Source organism: Acomys russatus, chromosome 2 (assembly GCF_903995435.1).
Source record: "Acomys russatus chromosome 2, mAcoRus1.1, whole genome shotgun sequence".
NCBI lineage: Eukaryota > Metazoa > Chordata > Mammalia > Rodentia > Muridae > Acomys > Acomys russatus.
In genome coordinates, this window is record NC_067138.1 from 47836911 (window position 1) to 47856394 (window position 19484).

General features: G+C 38.6%; 1 protein-coding gene across 1 annotated transcript in view; it reads right to left on the reverse strand.

Moving 5' to 3' along the window:
- Positions 1-18138: 18138 nt before the first annotated feature.
- The window catches only part of Ufl1 (UFM1 specific ligase 1), a 31955-nt gene continuing 30609 nt past the window's right edge, over positions 18139-19484 (reverse strand). Inside the window, exon 19 of the mRNA XM_051161036.1 lies at positions 18139-18707. Coding sequence (XP_051016993.1) covers positions 18480-18707 — 228 coding nt within the window. The 3' untranslated portion in view covers positions 18139-18479. The remainder of the gene's footprint in view (positions 18708-19484) is intronic.

Here is a 19484-nt window from a genome sequence, read left to right on the forward strand (position 1 = left end):
CTCTCAGGACACCACCACCCACTGCTCTCATCTTCTCTAATGAATAGCCTTTCCTGTTCTACAGAAAATGCAGGCTAAAACCTATTTCCCACTAGGTTCCTAGTGACATGTATTATCAGCCTGCAATGAGCCTGGGTAATGGCTACGGATGAAAGGCAATGTGAGAACAAAGGAAAACAGCTCTCTGGAAATGCTTTGAGGTGTGTACAGGGTGGCTGGGAATTCACAATCATTTTTAGAAAACTGCAGGTAAAATTCAGAGTTATGTCTTAAAAGCTAACTAGCAGAGAGACTCAGAAAAAGTGAGTTCCTGAAGCTGTCATCCCAGGCTGTGGCACAGAGGGCTGGGGATGGATGGCTCACAATGGAGGAGAGCCGTAGGCTGTACTTATGGCAACCTCCTCATCCATGCCTGGACAACAGAGGGTCACAGGTAAAGCGAGTTCTATTATTTGAGCCTTAAAACCTCAGCTTCTCATTGTCACTACAATCCAGGCCACGATTTGCTTCTTGGCCAACTTCAGACGGTATTGGAAAAGCAGGTCCATGACAGATTAACTAAAATTGTTATCTTGCTTGTCAATTCAATGATTTTCATGCATGTCTAATAATGAAAACAGACCAAGACTGCATTTTTTTTTGAATTAAAGATGCTGTAAGGGAAGCTTTATCCTTCCACATACTCTCTTTTTGCATGAATTTCTCCAATTTGGAAGCACTGAGGATAAAATTTCCCACCCTAGGTTTATTTGTTCTATTCCCCACCGCAAGTCACTGTAATTGGAGTAAATGGGAAAGAGCCCTCACATGGAGCACTTCTCATTTACTCTGCTGGGGAGCTGGCTGCCCAGATCTCGCTGTGTTCCCTTTGCTGAAAGGAGCCCTCCGTGTCTGCCTACAGTATGAAGGTGCTCTGTCCATGCCTATCCACTGAGAAGTACAGTTAATGGCGGAGGTGGATTGTCCTCTCTCACACAAGGTGTGCTCTCTTAAGACAGCTTTAATTAACAATAATAAAGTTGGCAATAAATTGATCTATATAGATCATAGTTGTATCTAATTTTGTTTGGTGAATTCAAAACTACAAGCACATAAGTGAAAATTTCAAGTCTACATGTACTGTATAAACCTGGTGGTTTCACTCTTATCTGACTTTGTGTTTGTATGTATGTTGAGAAAGTGGAAGAATGAAGACGATGAAAGTATTAAAAGGTGTGGCATTTATGATTTTATTAACCAAAATGCTATGTGAAGAAGGCTGACCTATTTTCTTTTTATGCTGGTAATTGTAAAATATAACTTAAAAACAAACAAAAATTAATCCCCTAAACAATATTTTTGACAGGGTCTCACTATGCAGCCCTGGCTAGCTTGGAACTCAATATGAAGACCAGAAATCACTTCAAACTCACAAAGATCCACCTGCCTCTGCCTCTGCCTCTGCCTCTGGAATGCTTAGATTAAAGCACCACTAGGCAACCATAAGCCACCAGGCAATCAAAAAGAACAAATTAAAAAAATACATATTCTGAAGACCTTTCTTAGAATAATCATTATATCAAAATATTTTTGGAGTTTAAGTTAATTTTTCTTTAGGTATAATGTATTACTTTTTGGGATGTAGAGGACCTGGTCTTTTGTGTATAATGGAATTTATATCTATTAATGTTTTGATGTCAAAATGAATAATGTTATGAATGTATAAGCATGCATTTTAATATGCATATATAGAAGACAAAGTATAATTCTATATAGAATTCAAAAGGGTTCCTTAGTCAATTTTATTTTAAATATTTTATCATTAGATGAAAACTACTTGCCATTTCTTATGAAAATAAGGACATGTATGGGTATGTTCACAGAAGTTCCTCAGACTCAAGCAGATACAGTTCTGAGATCAAAGCTCTAGAGCAGGTCTGCAACTCCAGCCAAATCTCAGCACCACCTACCTGTTTGTATGTCCTGAGCTCCAAACATAATGCTCATATTTTAAAATAATATAAATCATAGCAAAAGAGCTTTTTGACACATATACAAAGTTTAAGATCAATTTCCTAAATAAATTTGCATTAAAATTCAGCCATGCACATGAACTCTATTATCACACTGTCCAGTTACATTGGAAGGCAGGCATGTGAGTGTCTCATGCTGTATTTGCAGTAGAATGTTCCCACACACATGCATTTGCACAGTGTTTAGTACTAGTAGCAACAGCCATGCCCATATGCTTTATTACAGTAGAGTGAGTCCACACACACTCACAGCAAATTATCTTGGAGTGAAGCTACACATGGGCAGCACATTGGCTGGTTACAGTAGAGTGAAGCCACTCTCAGACACCTCACACTATCTAATTGCAGTGGAAGGCACTTTTGTGCATGCACTAGGACTCTTGCTTTGGCTCCCTGGCAGCTGCAACACTAGGCTCCATAGTTTTAAGGCCCAAATTGTTTACTTATGGCTCTTTACATAAAATATTTGCTTACACATAGTGAATATTTTCAAGGTATATTTTGTGCTTTTTATTATGGCCTGGTGGAGAATTGCTAAGATAAGCTTAAGTTTAACTAGAATTTGAAAGAGTTTCTTTAAAATAATATTAGACATCATTGGCATGGTATTTGTTTGTTTGTTTGTTTTTGGCATGGTATTTGCAATAGTATTTAACAGTATGGTGAAATGTGTATATCACTTTAACTGAAAATTAAATAGAATAAATTAAATATCAATTACATCAATATTTTTAAAAGGTTAGAACAAAACATGTTTAGATGTTAAGCCTCTTGATTGAGGTCACAGAGTTCTACAAAGTTTTAATCTGTAGTACTTTGCAAATCATATATTGTAAAGTATCTCTTTGACAATAAGAAAAATATTGAATAAAATTAGAGTACAGGACTTCAATTTATAAAAATTATTAGTCAAAGGTTAGACATTTCTGTCACAGTATAATTATAAAATGTTCCTGGAATAAACAAGTTTGTACAATATAATTATAGGACAAGAAACAATTTTTAAAACAGAATCTTAATTTAGGCCACATGGAAGCTTAATGTCAGCTGCATTTACATTTTCCTAAGTGACAGTTATATTCACATATCTGCTAAAGAAATGTTAACCTTCATGTGAGGAGAACTTGCACACAACAGAAACATTGTTAGTTCTATAATGTCATGCATTCAACCAGAATTTATGATAGAAACCCTCTGCCCATCATAGCCTCAACTTTATTGCATGTCAGTCATAGAATTTCTAATATTTTTTAAAACTTTTTTATTAGTTTATTCTTGTTACATCTCAATGGTTATTCCATCCCTTGTATCCTCCCATTCTTCCCTCCCTCCCATTTTCCCATTATTCCCCTCTCCTATGACTGTTCCTGAGGGGAATTACCTCCCCCTGTATATGCTCATAGGGTATCAAGTCTCTTCTTGGTAACCTGCTGTTCTTCCTCTGAGAGCCACCAGGTCTCCCCCTCGAGGGCACATGGTCAAATGTGAGGCACCAGAGTATGTGAGAAAGTCATATCCCACTCTCCACTCAACTGTGGAGAATGTTCTGACCATTGGCTAGATCTGGGTAGGGGTTTAAAGTTTACCTCCTGTATTGTCCTTGGCTGGTGCCTTAGTTTGAGCAGGACCCCTGGGCCCAAATCTGCCTATCATAATGTTCTACTTGTAGGTTTCTAGGACTCTCTGGATCCTTCTACTTTGCTATTCTCCCATGCTTCTCTCATTTAGAGTCCCAATAGGATGTCCTCCCCTCTGTCCCAGTTTCCTGGTAAGTGAAGACTTTCATGGGACATGCCTTGGGCTAGTATGCAGATATAAGTGAGTATATACCATTTGAGTCTTTCTGCTTCTGGGTTAACTCACTCATGATCATTTCTAGCTCAATCCATTTATCCACAAATTTTGGGAATTTAAGAGGTCTAAAATTTCTGAAAAAAAGCATCAAATGAATTTTCTTTTTTTTTTTTTTTTAACAGAACAATGCTATTTGAGCACCAGTCTATCCAGACCAGGAGTTACCTTTGCTCTTCAGTGAGGTCTGTAGTCTAACAGAACTTACTCAGAATGCAAAATTGCTACGAATGGAGGGTTGGGTTTGTGCGGCCTCAACAAATGGCTGATAGAGAGGGGGAGCTATTCATTTTGCTGGAGGCAGGGAGGTCTGATAAAGGGCTAATGGTAACCGAGTGAAAGAAGGTGGGAGTAAAGGAAGGAAAACATTATTCTATCCTGCCTCTGGGTTGAGTCACAGCCTGGGTCATGGTGTCTTTGATTGTAGAAGAGTGTGCCTGAGGGAAGTGCAGTCTGAAGTAGAAGAAAGGAATTATTTGGGCTGTATTAGGCTTGAGAATGCTGCCACACACCCACAGAGAGATGCCTAGCCAAGGCCAAAGAGGTAATGGGATGGAAGTAACATAAGTTATTAGGGCATTTTACTTTCAAAAGGATCTTAAGTAATGCCTGTGTCAGAATCTCTAGGGGCTTTGCCCTGGATGCCCCCCTACCATTGCATTCAATGTATTGCTGTTATTCTGAGATGAGTCTGTAGGCCACTTACGAGCTCACTGTGGTCTGATTTAGAGGAACATACTCGTTCAAATTGGTCATTTTGAAAGGATTTTAGGTATTTTGAGGGAAACATCCCTTATCGATTCCCAATTCTTTTCTTCAAAAGTACTGCCACGGTACCAATGCTTACAGACAGGAAGACGTTACTTAGAAGAACAATGCAATGCAAGCTTTCTTTAACTGATAGCTGATTCCATGCTTCCATATTGAAAATCATTAAAATAATCAAAGCTTCCCTTAAAATTTCTATATAAACATGTATTTTCAGCATAATAAATAGAAAATATTCTATGTTTGGCTAATCGAAATTAAGTCCTTAGTCAAAATAGTGCTGTGGGCAACCATGTTAAGGATGAGAGGAAAGCTTGTTAGTAAGGTGACATTGCATTAGATAGAAAACTGGTATTCAGCTAAGGTCAACATGGGAATCTGTAGAAGTAGAAAACAGACATCTGCATTTACCTCCCTCATCAACCAATTTGGCTTCTTACTTCAGGCATTTATCTTACACATGTACTTGCAAATATTTTGTTCAATATTTATGATGTTTGCTAGGATTTACACACGGCAGTATTGTAAATTTGAAATAGTGGCCAAAGTGGTCCAAAGATTTTTTCTTTCATTGTAGGTACAAGAATTACATATTTTATTGATGTTTTAAATTCCCACATTCTTATACTCCAAAACAGTTAGCATGCTGTGTTTGCTTTCTAATGGATAACAGGTACCAGCGAGGTGTGACTATAAAAGGGAAACAGAGAGTACTTTTGGTACAAATAATGATATCTCAATTTCAAACAGTAGCACTTAGAAGTAGTGTATCATATTCTTACTTGTGTGGGTGAGAAACAGAGGCATTGTACTTCAGTCTCTGAAACAGACTAGGAATTGGCCTATGCCTGCTTCTAGAGAGTAATACGATTTTCTAGAAAATATGCTTCTGATCAAGTCCTTTACTTAAAGGCGACGACTTTAAGATGTGTTCTATCTAGGTAATTCAGTCATGAAATATCCCCAGTGAAAAGGGTATTCACTGAAATCAAGTAAGCAGAATAGAATCTGGACTATCTCCACTTCCCCCTTTTATGAAAATGAAAATGTCCCCATATTAAGACAATTACAGTTATCTGCCACTGTGGTGCCCCCATGAGTGTCATCAAAACTAGAAATCTTTAAAGCTCAGAAAAAAAAACTGGCTTCAACTGCTAAGACTTCATGATATGTACACATCCTCTGAGCAAACAGTTATCTTAAGCATTTCCAGGAAAGTTTGTAAAAGTCTCATCCTTCGACATTTTTAAGAAGCCAAAATGCCACATAAGCAACATAAAGACAGTATTAGGGAGAAAACTCACTTTTCCTTCAGCTGCTTTCACCTTTGATTTACAGTCTGGGAGAATAGATGGTGGATTTCCCTCTCAATCACAGGCATGTCGACTCCAAATGAACAGAATGGGGCATCAGCGTTATCTAATGGTCCCTCCCTACAGCCTTTCAGTTTTGTGGGGAAAAAAAAATAGGTTCTTTCCTCCAGCTCTGTGACACACACGAGTCCTTCTCAGCCAAAAACCACTCCGTGTTTATTTCTAGTGAAAATCACAAGGAAAAAGTGCCCCCCAGAATACCCTTAAAGGGAAATTTGACTAGTGCTAGTATTTGAAGGATCTGGCTAAGCCCCAAAGGTTAAAATATAGAACACGGATGCAGACACACACCCTTGAGAATTTCCACTGACCAAGTTCAATTAAGGTCATAATTGTAAAAAAAAAAAAAAGTTCTCTGAAAGCATGTATTTTGTATTTTCTTAATCAATCCATTTTTGGCTTTGTTTTCTGGAGCTACCAAACTCCTCCTTTTGAGTGGGAAGGCTCTGAAGCGCAGACCTTTTCTGGTAACTATCTGAGATGATGCGGAGAACTGTTACCTTATTCTTTGTAGAGCAGCAGAGATGTTCACTGTTGTCCCTATCAGTTCTTTCTTGGGAACTTTGAGTGTTGAGCTTGAATAACCTAACTGAGGATAGTTACCTGCTTTCTGCACTTTCAATGTGGATGGACTTCTGCCTGTATCCACCAGTGCTGGCACCAATTGTTACGTCATCCGCACTGTGTGACTTCACTGAAGCTCAAACTCACCTGGTCACCTGAGATCTTCAAAATATGAAATGTGTCCAGGGAAGTCAGATTGTATCAGAAGAGAGGCTTGGTTTTGAACTAATTCATCACAAGAATTCTCAGAGGTTCACACTGATCTATATGACAAATGGCATTTGTTCTTAGAATTTCCATTTGTGACCATTCCTTCAGCTTAGAAAGTGGGGTAAGAGAAGAAATACTTTGCCATGACTCCATTTATTTCTTGAGCAAACTTACATTGTCTTTGTTTTGACCCATAAAGACATATGTTAATATCTCTACAAATCAAAATCAGCTAAATTCAACCAAACAGCAAGGGATAGGAAATGCAGAGCCAATTAACTTATTTTTTTATTCACTTGGATTTGACTAGTGGGATATGAAGATGAAACATCATTAATGAGCAACAACAAAATCTGATCAATAAAATATGCCTACCTTTCATTAGTGACAGAATTGAGTACTTCCTGAATAGGTACTTTCTTCCATTTCCAAGAAAGAAAGCAGTCTGTGATGTCACAGTGCCTATCTGCATCAAGTTAAGAAGGCCATGCCCTTTTGATTTACACAAATATACTTTTCAAAAGGGTGGTTTATTTACAGTCACAGATTCAACTTGACCAAATCACTCAGTTTATTGCAATTTGTGTTTTGATTGAACTACTCCACTAGAAAGTCGAAAAAAATCTTTAGGATCATAAAGTATGTTGACTGGAATCTCCCAGAGCATGGTGGTCCTGTTTTACAGGAAGTTCCTCTGGCCAGGCCTGTTTTTGAAATCTGCTTCCTTTCCTTCACTAAGTCAGACTCTCCTGATTCTTTCCTTTCCCAGGCTCCCCTTTCTTCCCTGGAGTTTTCTTCTTTGTTCAGTTTTTCTCTGTGCACTCCAGTGTTCCTTATAAGCTGCTTTACAATTCCAGCTACGACCAACACATCTTTAGTGTCATCTGACATGGCTCTACTAGGCTGCAGGAGTGTACCCCGTGACCTGCTGGAATCTCTGTAGTTTTTAGCCATTGCAGTCCTGAATGAAGTGTCTTAATAATTATTCCTATAGTCTCTCAGAGCATGGCACAGGCACTATCATCTTAAATCTTCGGTTCTTTCACTGAATCTCCACCAGCCTCCTTTTACAGCTTGTTGGTTCTCCTTTATTCAATGCCATATCTTAGGCATATCATTATCTTTTCATTCTAGACAACATAACTACATAAATTGCTTTATCAACCACAAGTACTTGCCTCTGCTTCAGTGTGCTTCCCTTCCATCCTTCCTTTGTATCATTACAGAGCAGTGTTTACTTTAAAATGTCTTACTGAATTATAAAAATGTATGCTGCCTAAATTCTGGAAAACACAATTTAAAATTACTTGCATTCTAAGGAACAAGCATAACCTAAATAAATACACTTTTCTCTAGAATTCTGTATGTTGCCTAGGTTGTTGCAGAGTGGAGAGTGGTGAATTATGACTGGACAGAGAGGGAGTAGGTATCAGGGTGGTATGGTAAGGCAGAGGACATGTAGCAGGCAGCTATAATTATCCACGCTCTCCTATCTCCTTAGGCTTTTCCTTAAAACACTGAGACCTTCTGAGTCAATAAAACATTATCTTCAAAGTAGCTGTGAATAATGGCTTTGATAAAATTTATAATGAAATGGTGTTTCTTTCCTTACAGCCCACTACTTGTTTCTATCAACAAAAGTTCTATCACACATTTTTTTTTTAACCCAAAAATCACAGGGACTTGATTTAGGTAGAATGGGAAAGAGGGGAAAATCTACCACATTAAGTTCATTTACATTTGTTTAACATTACATCAACGACTGCACTTTCTTTTGTTTGCTTCGTCTGAGACATCTACTATGTAGCTAAGGATGGCTCTGATCTTGTACTCTGAGATTACAGGTATGCACTACCATGCTTAAACATATACATTTGCTTTACCAAACTTACATTATGCCGCCGATTGCTTATTCAACCTTGATGTCTAACAGAGTTAAGGCCTAAAGGCTCAGAAGGTAAACAATTTGACGGTGTGATTCTACTTTGTCTGACTGAAGCACGGAAAACGAACTTTTGGACTTTTGGCTGGTTGAGGCAGATAAAGTATTTCTCTCTTGTGCACTAGACTCTGATCATAGGAAATGTACAGAAACTTAATTCATACTTAAACTAAATGTTACTCCTTTTGTGTGTGGTGCAGCTTTTCTCTGAAAGCCTGTAAGTCATGATTCTTATTGAATGTATAATAAGAGTCTCTTCTCTATTTTTTCACCTATTAACTGTCCATAAAAGTAGATCAATCTGTGTCACCCTTCTAAGACTATTTAAATGATCACGTATAATTGTCATTCATTAAAAAAAAAACCATCGGGGAGATCCAAGATGGCGGCGAGCAGTGTGAACCGTGTTTGGAGGCTCCAGTGAACAATTCAGAGAATTGCACAGATTTCTGAGCCAGGAACACCGAGGTCCCCACACCACGGCAGCGGGAGTGCTCCACGGTTCAGAGGGACCAGGGTGTAGAGGACCTGCGTGCCCCTGCACACAGGAGGAGCGTGGATTTTCTCGGATCAGAGCGGCAGAGGCAGCAGCAGCAGCGGCGGTGGCTGAGGTTTGCAGCTCATAGCCTTTCGGTGAAGGCAATTGGTGTGGTGGCCGGTGGGAGTCGCTGCGGGAGAGGAGGCTCTGGGCAGGATTTGGGTCGCGTGGTGCCTTGGGACCCAGACTGGACTCGGCAGACATTTAGGCCCCAGAGTCCCGGGTTCGGGCCCAGCCCAGCAAGCAATTCGGCTCGAGGCACTAACTCAGCACGGCCACAGCTCCCCTGCTGTGGCACAGGCTGGGCGGAGCACTCAGCTCCACCGGCTCTAAGACTCTGGTTGGACACAGTGTGCAGTTTGAATCCAGAATTCCTGGCTGAGCTTGGCGGAAAGTTCGGGCCCTGAGTCAATAACTGACCACAGCACGCACTTTGGGCCAAAAGCCCCTAGCTGAGCTTGGTGCATAGTCCTAGCCCAAAAAATCTGGCTGGACCCTGTGTGCATTTTTGGGCCCAGAATCCCTAACTGAGCTCGGCAGACGGTTCAGGCCCTGAGAATCTAGCTGAGTTCGGCCCGTGGTTCGGGCCCATTGTTCCTGGTTGGACTTGGCAGGGGACACAGAAGGCTGTGGATACCTTGGCCTGACCCAACGCTCATTCAGAGACCCAGAACGACTGCAGGACCCACAGCACAGGGGAGCTGAAGATCACTGGCTGTGACAGTCCAAAACAACAGGGCTAACCTCCTAACATCCACACCAGTGAAGCATTAGAGCTCCCAGCCTAGGGAAATCTTGAGAAAACAAGTGAATCTATCACGTGACTCCCTCCATCGAACTCTGGAAGCTACCCAACAAAAACAAAGATGACAAGATGTCTAAAGGACAGCGGAAAAAGCATACGCAAAAAACCCCAAAACAACATGGGGTCTCCAGGTTCCAGCTATCCCAAAGAAAACAACCCAGAGAACTCAAATACAACAGAAATACAAGAAAATGATCTCAAATCCTTAGTAATGAGGATGGTAATGGAGGAAACAAATAAAATTCATAATCAAATGCAGAAAGACACAGCCAAACAGGTGAGAGACATAAAAGAAGCACATAGAGTGGAACTGGAAAAATTGCAGGAAAATGCAAACAACCAGATAAGAGAAATAAATAAAATGGTTCAAGCTCTGAAGACCTATAAAGAGGTAATGGAAGAAAGTCAGGAATATACAAAAAATCAGATGAAAGAAATCAAAAAATCAGTTCAAGATCTGAAAATGAAAATGGATTCAATGATAAACACACAGATAGAAGAAAAATGAGAACGTGAGACCTCAGAGAAGAAGGCGAGCAACACAGAGGTGAGATTTCTAACAGAATACAAGAGATGGAAGAATGAATTTCAGGTCTAGAAGATACAATCACAGATCTTGAAGCAACCATTAAAGAAAATGCCAAATCTGAAAAACTCCTGACACAAAACATCCAAGAGGTTAAGGACACCATGAAAAGAAGAAATTTGAGGATAATAGGCATTGAAGATAGAAAAGATATCAGACTCCAAGGCCCAGAAACTATTCTCAATAAAATCATAGAAGAAAATTTCCCCAATCTAAAGAAAGAGATGCCTATAAACATACAAGAGGCCTACAGAACACCAAATAGAATTGACCAGAAAAGAAAAACTTCTCGTCACATAATAATCAAAACATAAAACATACAGAACAATAACAACAACAAATATTAAAAGCTGCAAGGGAAAAGGGCCAAATAACATTTAATGGCAAACCTATCAGAATTACACCCGACTTCTCAGCAGAGACTATAAAAGCCAGAAGGGCCTGGACAGAGATCCTGCAAACTCTAAGAGACCACAGATGCCAGGCCAGACTACTTTACCCAGCAAAACTATCAATATCCATTGATGGAGAAAACAAAATATTCCATGACAAAAACAAATTCAAACAGTACCTATCCACAAATCCAGCTTTACAGAAGGTACTAGAAGGACAACTGCATCCCAAAGGGTCAAGCTACAACCAAAACTAATCAGGAAATAGATAACTATACCATGGCAAAACCACAACTACACAAACACTCGACTGGAAACAACATCAAAATTAAGACTCTTAACAGTCACTGGTCATTAATATCTCTCAACATCAATGGTCTCAATTCTCCAGTAAAAAGATGCAGACACACTGAATGGGTGCATAAAGAAGATCGAACATTCTTCTGCATTCAAGAAACACATCTGCCCATTACGATAGGCATTACCTCAGGGTAAAAGGTTGGAAAAAAATATTCCAAGCAAATGGTCACAAGAAGGAAGCAGGTGTAGCCATTTTAGTATCGAACAAAATAGACTTTCAACCAAAATTAATCAAAAGGGATGAGGAAGGACACTTCACACTCATCAAAGGTAAAGTCAACCAAGATGACATCACAATTCTGAACATCTATGCTCCCAATACAAGGGCACCCACATTTGTAAAAGATCTGCTAAAAAAGCTTAAACCACACATCGATCCCCACACAATAGTAGTGGGAGACTTCAACACCCAACTCTCACTGAAGGATAAGTCATTGAAACAGAATCTAAGCCGAGAAATAACATCATTAACCAATGCCATGGGTCAAATGGATCTAATAGGTATCTATAGAACCTTTCACCCAAACAAGAAAGAATATACCTTCTTCTCTGCACCCCATGGAACCTTCTCCAAAATTGATCACATCGTAGGTCACAAAGCAAGCCTCAATAGAGACAGGAGGATTGAAATAATACCTTGTATCCTATCAGATCACCATGCTCTTAGGCTGCAATTCAACAACAACAGAAATAACAAAAAGCCTACACGTACGTGGAAACTAAACAACTCTCTGCTAAATGACACCTGGGTCAGGGAAGAAATAAAGAAAGAAATCAAGGAGTTTCTGAAATTCAATGAAAATGAAGAAACAACATACCCAAATTTGTGGGATACATTGAAAGCAGTGCTAAGAGGAAAATTCATAGCACTAAGTGCCTTTAAAAAGAAATTGGAAACATCACACATAAGCATCTTAACGACACAACTGGGAGCCCTAGAAAAAAAAGAAGCAGAAACGGCCAAGAGGAGTAGAGGCCTGGAAATAATCAAACTCAGGGCTGAAATTAACAAATTAGAAACTAAGAAAACAGTCCAAAGAATCAACAAAACCAAGAGCTGGTTCTTTGAGAAAATCAATAAGATAGACAGACCGTTAGTCAAACTAACTAAAAGGCAGAGAGACAGTATTGAAATCAACAAAATCAGAAATGAAAAGGGAGACATAACAACAGACACTGAAGAAATTCAAAGAATCATAAGATCCTACTTTGAAGGCATATACGCCACAAAATTTGAAAATCTAAGGGAAAATGGACGATTTTCTTGATCAATTTCACTTGCCAAAGTTGAATGAAGAACAGATAAACAAGCTAAATAGTCCCATTTCCCCTACAGAAATAGAAGCAATCATCAATGGTCTCCCAACCAAAAAAAGCCCAGGGCCAGATGGTTTCAGTGCAGAATTCTACCAGACCTTCAAGGGCGAGCTAATACCGATACTCTTCAAGCTACTTCAAGAGATAGAAATGGATGGAACATTACCAAATTCATTCTATGAGGCCATAGTCTCATTGATACCTAAACCTCACAAAGACTCAACAAAGAAAGAGAATTTCAGACCATTTTCTCTTATGAACATCGATGCAAAAATACTAAATAAAATACTTGCAAAACAAATACAAGAACACAACAATGATGTCATTCATCACAACCAAGTAGGCTTTATTCCAGGCAAGCAGGGATGGTTTAATATACGGAAATCCATCAATGTAATCCACCATATAAGCAAACTGAAAATAAAAAAATACACATGATCATCTCTTTGGATGCAGAAAAAGCATTTGATAAAATCCAACACCCATTCATGTTTAAAGTTTTAGAGAGATCGGGGATACAAGGCACTTTCCTCAACATAATAAAGGCTATATACAGCAAGCCAATAGCCAAAATCAAAGTAAATGGTGATATACTCAAGGAAATTCCTCTAAAATCGGGAACAAGGCAAGGCTGCCTACTCTCTCCATATCTCTTCAATATAGTACTCGAAGTTCTAGCCAGAGCAATAAGACAACAAAAGGAGATCAAGGGTGTCCAAATGGGAAAGGAGGAAGTCAAATTATCCCTATTTGCAGATGATATGATAGTATACATAAGTGACCCTCAAAATTCCACCAGAGAACTCCTACAGATGATAAACACCTTCAGCAAATTGGCTGGATACAAAATTAACTCAAAAAAATCTGTAGCCTTCCTATACACAAATGACAAGCTTGTAGAGGAAGAAATTAGGAAAACCACACCCTTCACATTAGCCACAAGCAATATAAAATATTCAGGAGTTACTCTAACTAAGCAAGTGAAGGACTTGTTAGAAAAAAATTTCAAGACTCTGAAGAAAGAGATTGAAGATGATCTGAGAAGATGGAATGATCTTCCTTGCTCATGGATTGGGAGAATTTAACATATATAAAAATGGCCATCCTACCAAAAGCAATCTACAGATTCAATGCAATCCCTATCAAAATACCTACACAATTTTTTAAAGACATTGAAAGTTCAATTCTGAACTTCATATGGAAAAACAAAAAACCCAGAATAGCTAAAACAATCTTGTACAATAAAAGGGGCTCCGGAGGAATCTCCATACCTGATCTCAAACTGTACTATAAAGCAATAGTAATTAAAACAGCATGGTACTGGCACAGCAACAGGCTGGTTGATCAGTGGAATCGAATCGAAGACCCAGATATGAATCCACACACATATGGTCACTGGATTTTTGACAAAGAAGCCAAATCCATTCAATGGAAAAAGGATAGCATCTTCAACAAATGGTGCTGGTCTAACTGGAGGACTATGTGTAAAAAAATGAAATTGGACCCATATTTGTCACCTGGCACAAAAGTCAAATCCAAGTGGATTAAAGACCTCAACATAAAACCAGAGACACTAAGTCACTTAGAGGAAAAAGTGGGGAAGAGCCTGGAACATATTGGCACAGGAGACAACTTCCTGAACAGAACACCAACGGCCCAAGCCTTAATGTCAACAATTAATAAATGGTACTTTATGAGGCTAAGAAGCTTCTATAAGGCAGGAGACACTGTCAAGAAAACAAAGCGACAGCCTACAGACTGGGAAAAGATCTTCACCAACCCTCCATCTGACAAAAGTCTAATATCCAAATTATATAAAGAACTCAAGAAATTAAACACCACCAAACCAAATAACCCAATTGAGAAGTGGGGCTTGGAACTAAACAGAGAATTCTCAAAAGAGGAGTATCAAATGGCTGAGAAACACTTAAAGAAATGCTCAACCTCCTTAGTCATCAGGGAAATGCAAATCAAAACAACCCTGAGATTCCATCTTACACCCATCAGAATGGCTAAGATCAAAAATTCAAGTGACATCACATTCTGGCGAGGATGTGGGAAGAGAGGAACACTCCTTCATTGCTGGTGGGAATGCAAACTAGTACAGCCACTTTGGAAATCTATCTGGTGCTATCTCAGAAAACTGGGAATAAGGCTTCCTCAAGACCCAGCTATTCCACTCCTTGGAATATACCCAGAAGATGTTCCAGCACATAACAAGAAAATTTGCTCAACCATGTTCATAGCAGCCTTATTCATAATAGCCAGAACATGAAAACAGCCTAAGTGTCCATCAGTAGAAGAATGGATAAAGAAAGTGTGGTACATATACACTATGGAATACTATTCAGCTATTAAAAACAAGGAATTCCCGAAATTTGTGGATAAATGGATTGAGCTAGAAATGATCATAATGAGTGAGTTAACCCAGAAGCAGAAAGACTCAAATGGTATATACTCACTTATATCTGCATACTAGCCCAAGGGGCATGTCCCACGAAAGTCTTCACTTACCAGGAACCTGGGACAGAAGGAAGGACATCCTATTGGGCCTCTAAATGAGAGAAGCATGGGAGAATAGCAAAGTAGAAGGATCCAGAGGGTCCTAGAAACCTACAAGTAGAACATTATGATAGGCAGATTTGGGCCCAGGGGTCCTGCTCAAACTAAGGGACCAACCAAGGACAATACAGGCGGTAAACTTTAAGCCCCTACCCAGATCTAGCCAATGGTCAGAACATTCTCCACAGTTGAGTGGAGAGTGGGATATGGCTTTCTCACGTGCTCTGGTGCCTCACATTTGACCATGTCCCCTCGAGGGGGAGACCTGGTGGAAGGATAGCAGGTTACCAAGAAGAGACTTGATACCCTATGAGAATATACAGGGGGAGGAAATCGCCCTCAGGAACAGTCATAGGGGAGGGGAATAATGGGAAAATGGAAGGGAGGGAAGAATGGGAGGGTACAAGGGATGGGATAACCACTGAGATGCAACAAGAATAAATTAATAAAAAAAAAAAAAAGAGAGAAAAAAAACCATCACATTAATAAGAGCAATTCAAAATGTATGTGGAAAATATATATCTCAGAGTTTCCTATGTGTGTTTTTATCTAATCTCTCATGTACATTGAGCCAAAGGATTCACAGAAATTTAGTGAAAGAAAACAAACCTTTTGCTCCACTCTCCTTTCATCCAATTTGTCAAAATAATTTTTGATAATTTTTGGGGTTGATAACATTTCGACAAAAGCAATGATTGTTCCTTGTCTCTGTAGCTCACTGCTACACTTTGATCTCATTTAGTATCTGAGTAAAGCACATCACTAAAATGTCCAAGGTGGCTCATACAGAGATTTAGAGACTATTTATTCATGTTCTGTAACATTATATTTTTGCTCGAAGCAGTCAGAATCTATCTTCTAGGTCAGTGGTTCTCAACCTTCCTAAGGCTCAGACTCTTTAATATAGTTCCTCATGTTGTAATGACCCCTAACCATAAAATTATTTCATTGCTACCTTATAACGATGATTTTGCTACTGTTATGAATCAAAATGTAAATATGTGTTTTCTGATGGCCTTAGTTGACTCCCGTGAAAGGGGTTGAGAAAGATTGAGATCCACTATTCTAGGTGATCAGAAGGGGTTTCCTTTGACTATAATGGTCGGTAGACGGAACACACCAGAACATGAAAACTGGGGCATAGTTTCCCATATCTCTATTACAGTAGCAAGAGTTAACAGCTATTGAGAACATTGCTATACATGTGCTGAAACCTGGCTGACACATGATTAAGATGAATGGCAAGCTTTCAAGCAACAAAAGACACCAGGAAGAGATTCTTTTTGTAATAAAAAAATCACCTTTAACAATCAGAATAATTAAAAATATAAGCATTATATAGACTGCATTTAATTACTTTCAGTACAGCATATAAAATTTAATAGGCTAGACAATTTTATTTTAAGTAACATTTTTAACTTAGTCCATTAAGTCAGAAGTTACGTCTTTACAGACAAAAATCAGCTATTAAGTACTTTAATTACTACGGAAAAATAACTGTTTGGACAAATGAAAAAAACACAAGATTAACACAGCTTCACATTTTCCTACTTTATTTTTACAAATAAATTAAGATGAACTTATGTGATCATCTTTTGTATTTATTTTAATGGTAGAGTATGGAACAGATGTGGATTATTTTGGTATTTTCTGAAATATAAATCACGTTATTAAACAAAAATTGAATAAGCTGTGTATTAATTTAGAAGCTGAATAAAAAATAAAATTATTTTGGGCTTCACAGAAAATTTATCACTTTTCTTCCTTTGCTTATATGAAAACATGTAATAAAATTACCCATGTGAAATCATTTACGTTATATTCTTTTATGTGTAGGGGTATTTGGCCTGCATGTATACTTATACATCCTGTGTATGCTTGGTGCCTGCAGAGGCCAGAAAGCACTGGGTTTCCTGGGACTATAGTTAGAAAGCATCCACGTGGTGCTGGAAATAAAAAAGGCCAGTGCCCTACACATGAAGTCACATCTCTAGCCCCTAATGTTTTCTATGAAAATTTATCACCAACTTTAGCAAAATGCTTAGTTAGTAATTAATTACTTCCATGCAATATTAACACCTTGCCATTTCAGAAAAGAGGTAGTCTTATCTTTGTATTTAAACATTTAAAATATAAAAATTTCAACAATGTATAAGGCATTATATAAAATAGTAGTCTTTAAACATTTGGGTTTGAATTTTATTACATTCAGGATAACTAAACTTTTGACAATAGGATGCTGCTTAGGACTTACTTGGTTTAAATTATTGTTCCAAAGAATTGTTTTAGTAAGTCTAATGTAATAATCACAGAAAGCAAGGAATTTTTAAAAATGTCTATTTTTGGAGTAAAAGTTCTGCATGGTTTAAACACATCTATAGATTCTGTGTTCATCTGAACAGCCTAGCTACCTGTTATACAGATTCCAACACAGAACTCAGGGTTACTGCAGCCACTAACATCCGACAAACTCAGAAGTCTAAACTGGGCCAGTCAAAGCAGCATCTCTGGTCTTTCAGCCACCCCACTATACAAAGCACCTTGCCATGTCTTGCAGCGCACCTCAGGTCTCCTTCACTGTGCCCTATGGCTTGCTTTAGAAGAGCACAGCAGTACATGCTTCTTCAGGGTTCTCACTTGCTAATCCACTCTGAGGCCTCTGAAAGTACTCATGCAGAAGGCCTTCTATCTGTCAAAAGCAAGAGCTAGCGCTTAGTAATACAAAAAAAAAAAAAAAAAAAAAAAAAAAAAAAAAAATTGGAACTTTTCTACCTTTAAAGCATTCTCTACTAATTTAAAAGTAAAACTGATTCATTTTTATTTCAGAAATTAAAGCATTTTTTTCATTTAAAAAATATACCATATAAATTAAATAGCAAACAAATTCTTTCCTAGAGATGAAAATTATTCTATTTTATTTTTCATTTTATCATCTAGAAGAACATTAAAGCATATAATGTTTTAGAGTCAGAACTCTTTGAAAACTTTTATTACATGAAAAATTATACATAGGATTATGTGAAAAGAAAATGCTTCACCGAGAACTCAACTTGTAGAAATTCTCATAAGATCTGCATCTAATACGACACCACTATTTTCTTTGAATTGTGTGGGAAGGGTTGACGGGAGAGTGCTTGCTGACTGATTTTCTGATCATTTATCTATCTTGGGAAAATTCTCACTATGTAATAAAAGTAAACTAGGGGCATTCCTCCTCTGTCACAGATGATTTCCTGGACTTCAGAACGAGGCCCTTAATAGATAAAGACAGTTCCTGCAGCTCTCTCCGAGCGGCATTGGTGACGTCATGTTGCTCCTTGTCCAAGGCATCCCTTGCCGGATCCTCTCCCTGCCCACTCTTCTTATTCTGACTGAGTAACTGCTTCACAACCAAACCTTGATATTTTACCAATAGAGAATGTTGGTCCTGTGAAGAGAAAGAAGAAAGTGACCAAGAACATTCTCTATGAACAGAGAAAGTACAATTTGTTTGAATAGTACAAACTGAAGGGCCTTTTCTTCACGAAACAAAGGCCGTGTTAGTTGACACCTGAATTTGGCAAGCAAGATCTGTGTTCTCAGAGTGCAGATGGGGAGAAATAAACCCTGTGCAGACTATGTTACAGGAAGCTGATTTAGCTAGGCTCTATCACCAAAACCACAGAATAATCGGAGCTAAAGAAGCCACATTGCTTTCAGCTAGGGCTTGGGTTCCTTAGATAACCTGGACAAGACAGCTGAAGTGGTCTTTGGAGGCTAAATCTAAACTAGGGAAACTGAGACAGAAGTTAAGACATTCTTGTGTCTTTCCTGAAAACTTAACTCCTAAAATCAGAGGATTTTCTACCACGGATCTTATAGAATGTTGAAAGATTCTTGAACTACCCTCAGTTAAAAAAAAAAAAAAAAAAAAAAAAAAATCAAGCCCCAACTCACTGTCCACATCCCTGGATGAAGCAGACAGATGCTAATGGCTTCTCTGTCTCTCTGACTGGGTGTTCGCAATGATTCATAGCCCAAATATTCCAAGCTTAGCCAATGGTCAGAATATTCTCCACAGTTGAGTGGAGAGTGTGATACGACTTTCTCACGTACTCTGGTGCCTCACATTTGACCATGTCCCCTGGAGGGGGAGACCTGGTGGCACTCAGAGGATGGACAGCAAGTAGCCAAGAAGAGACTTGATACCCTATGAGAATATATA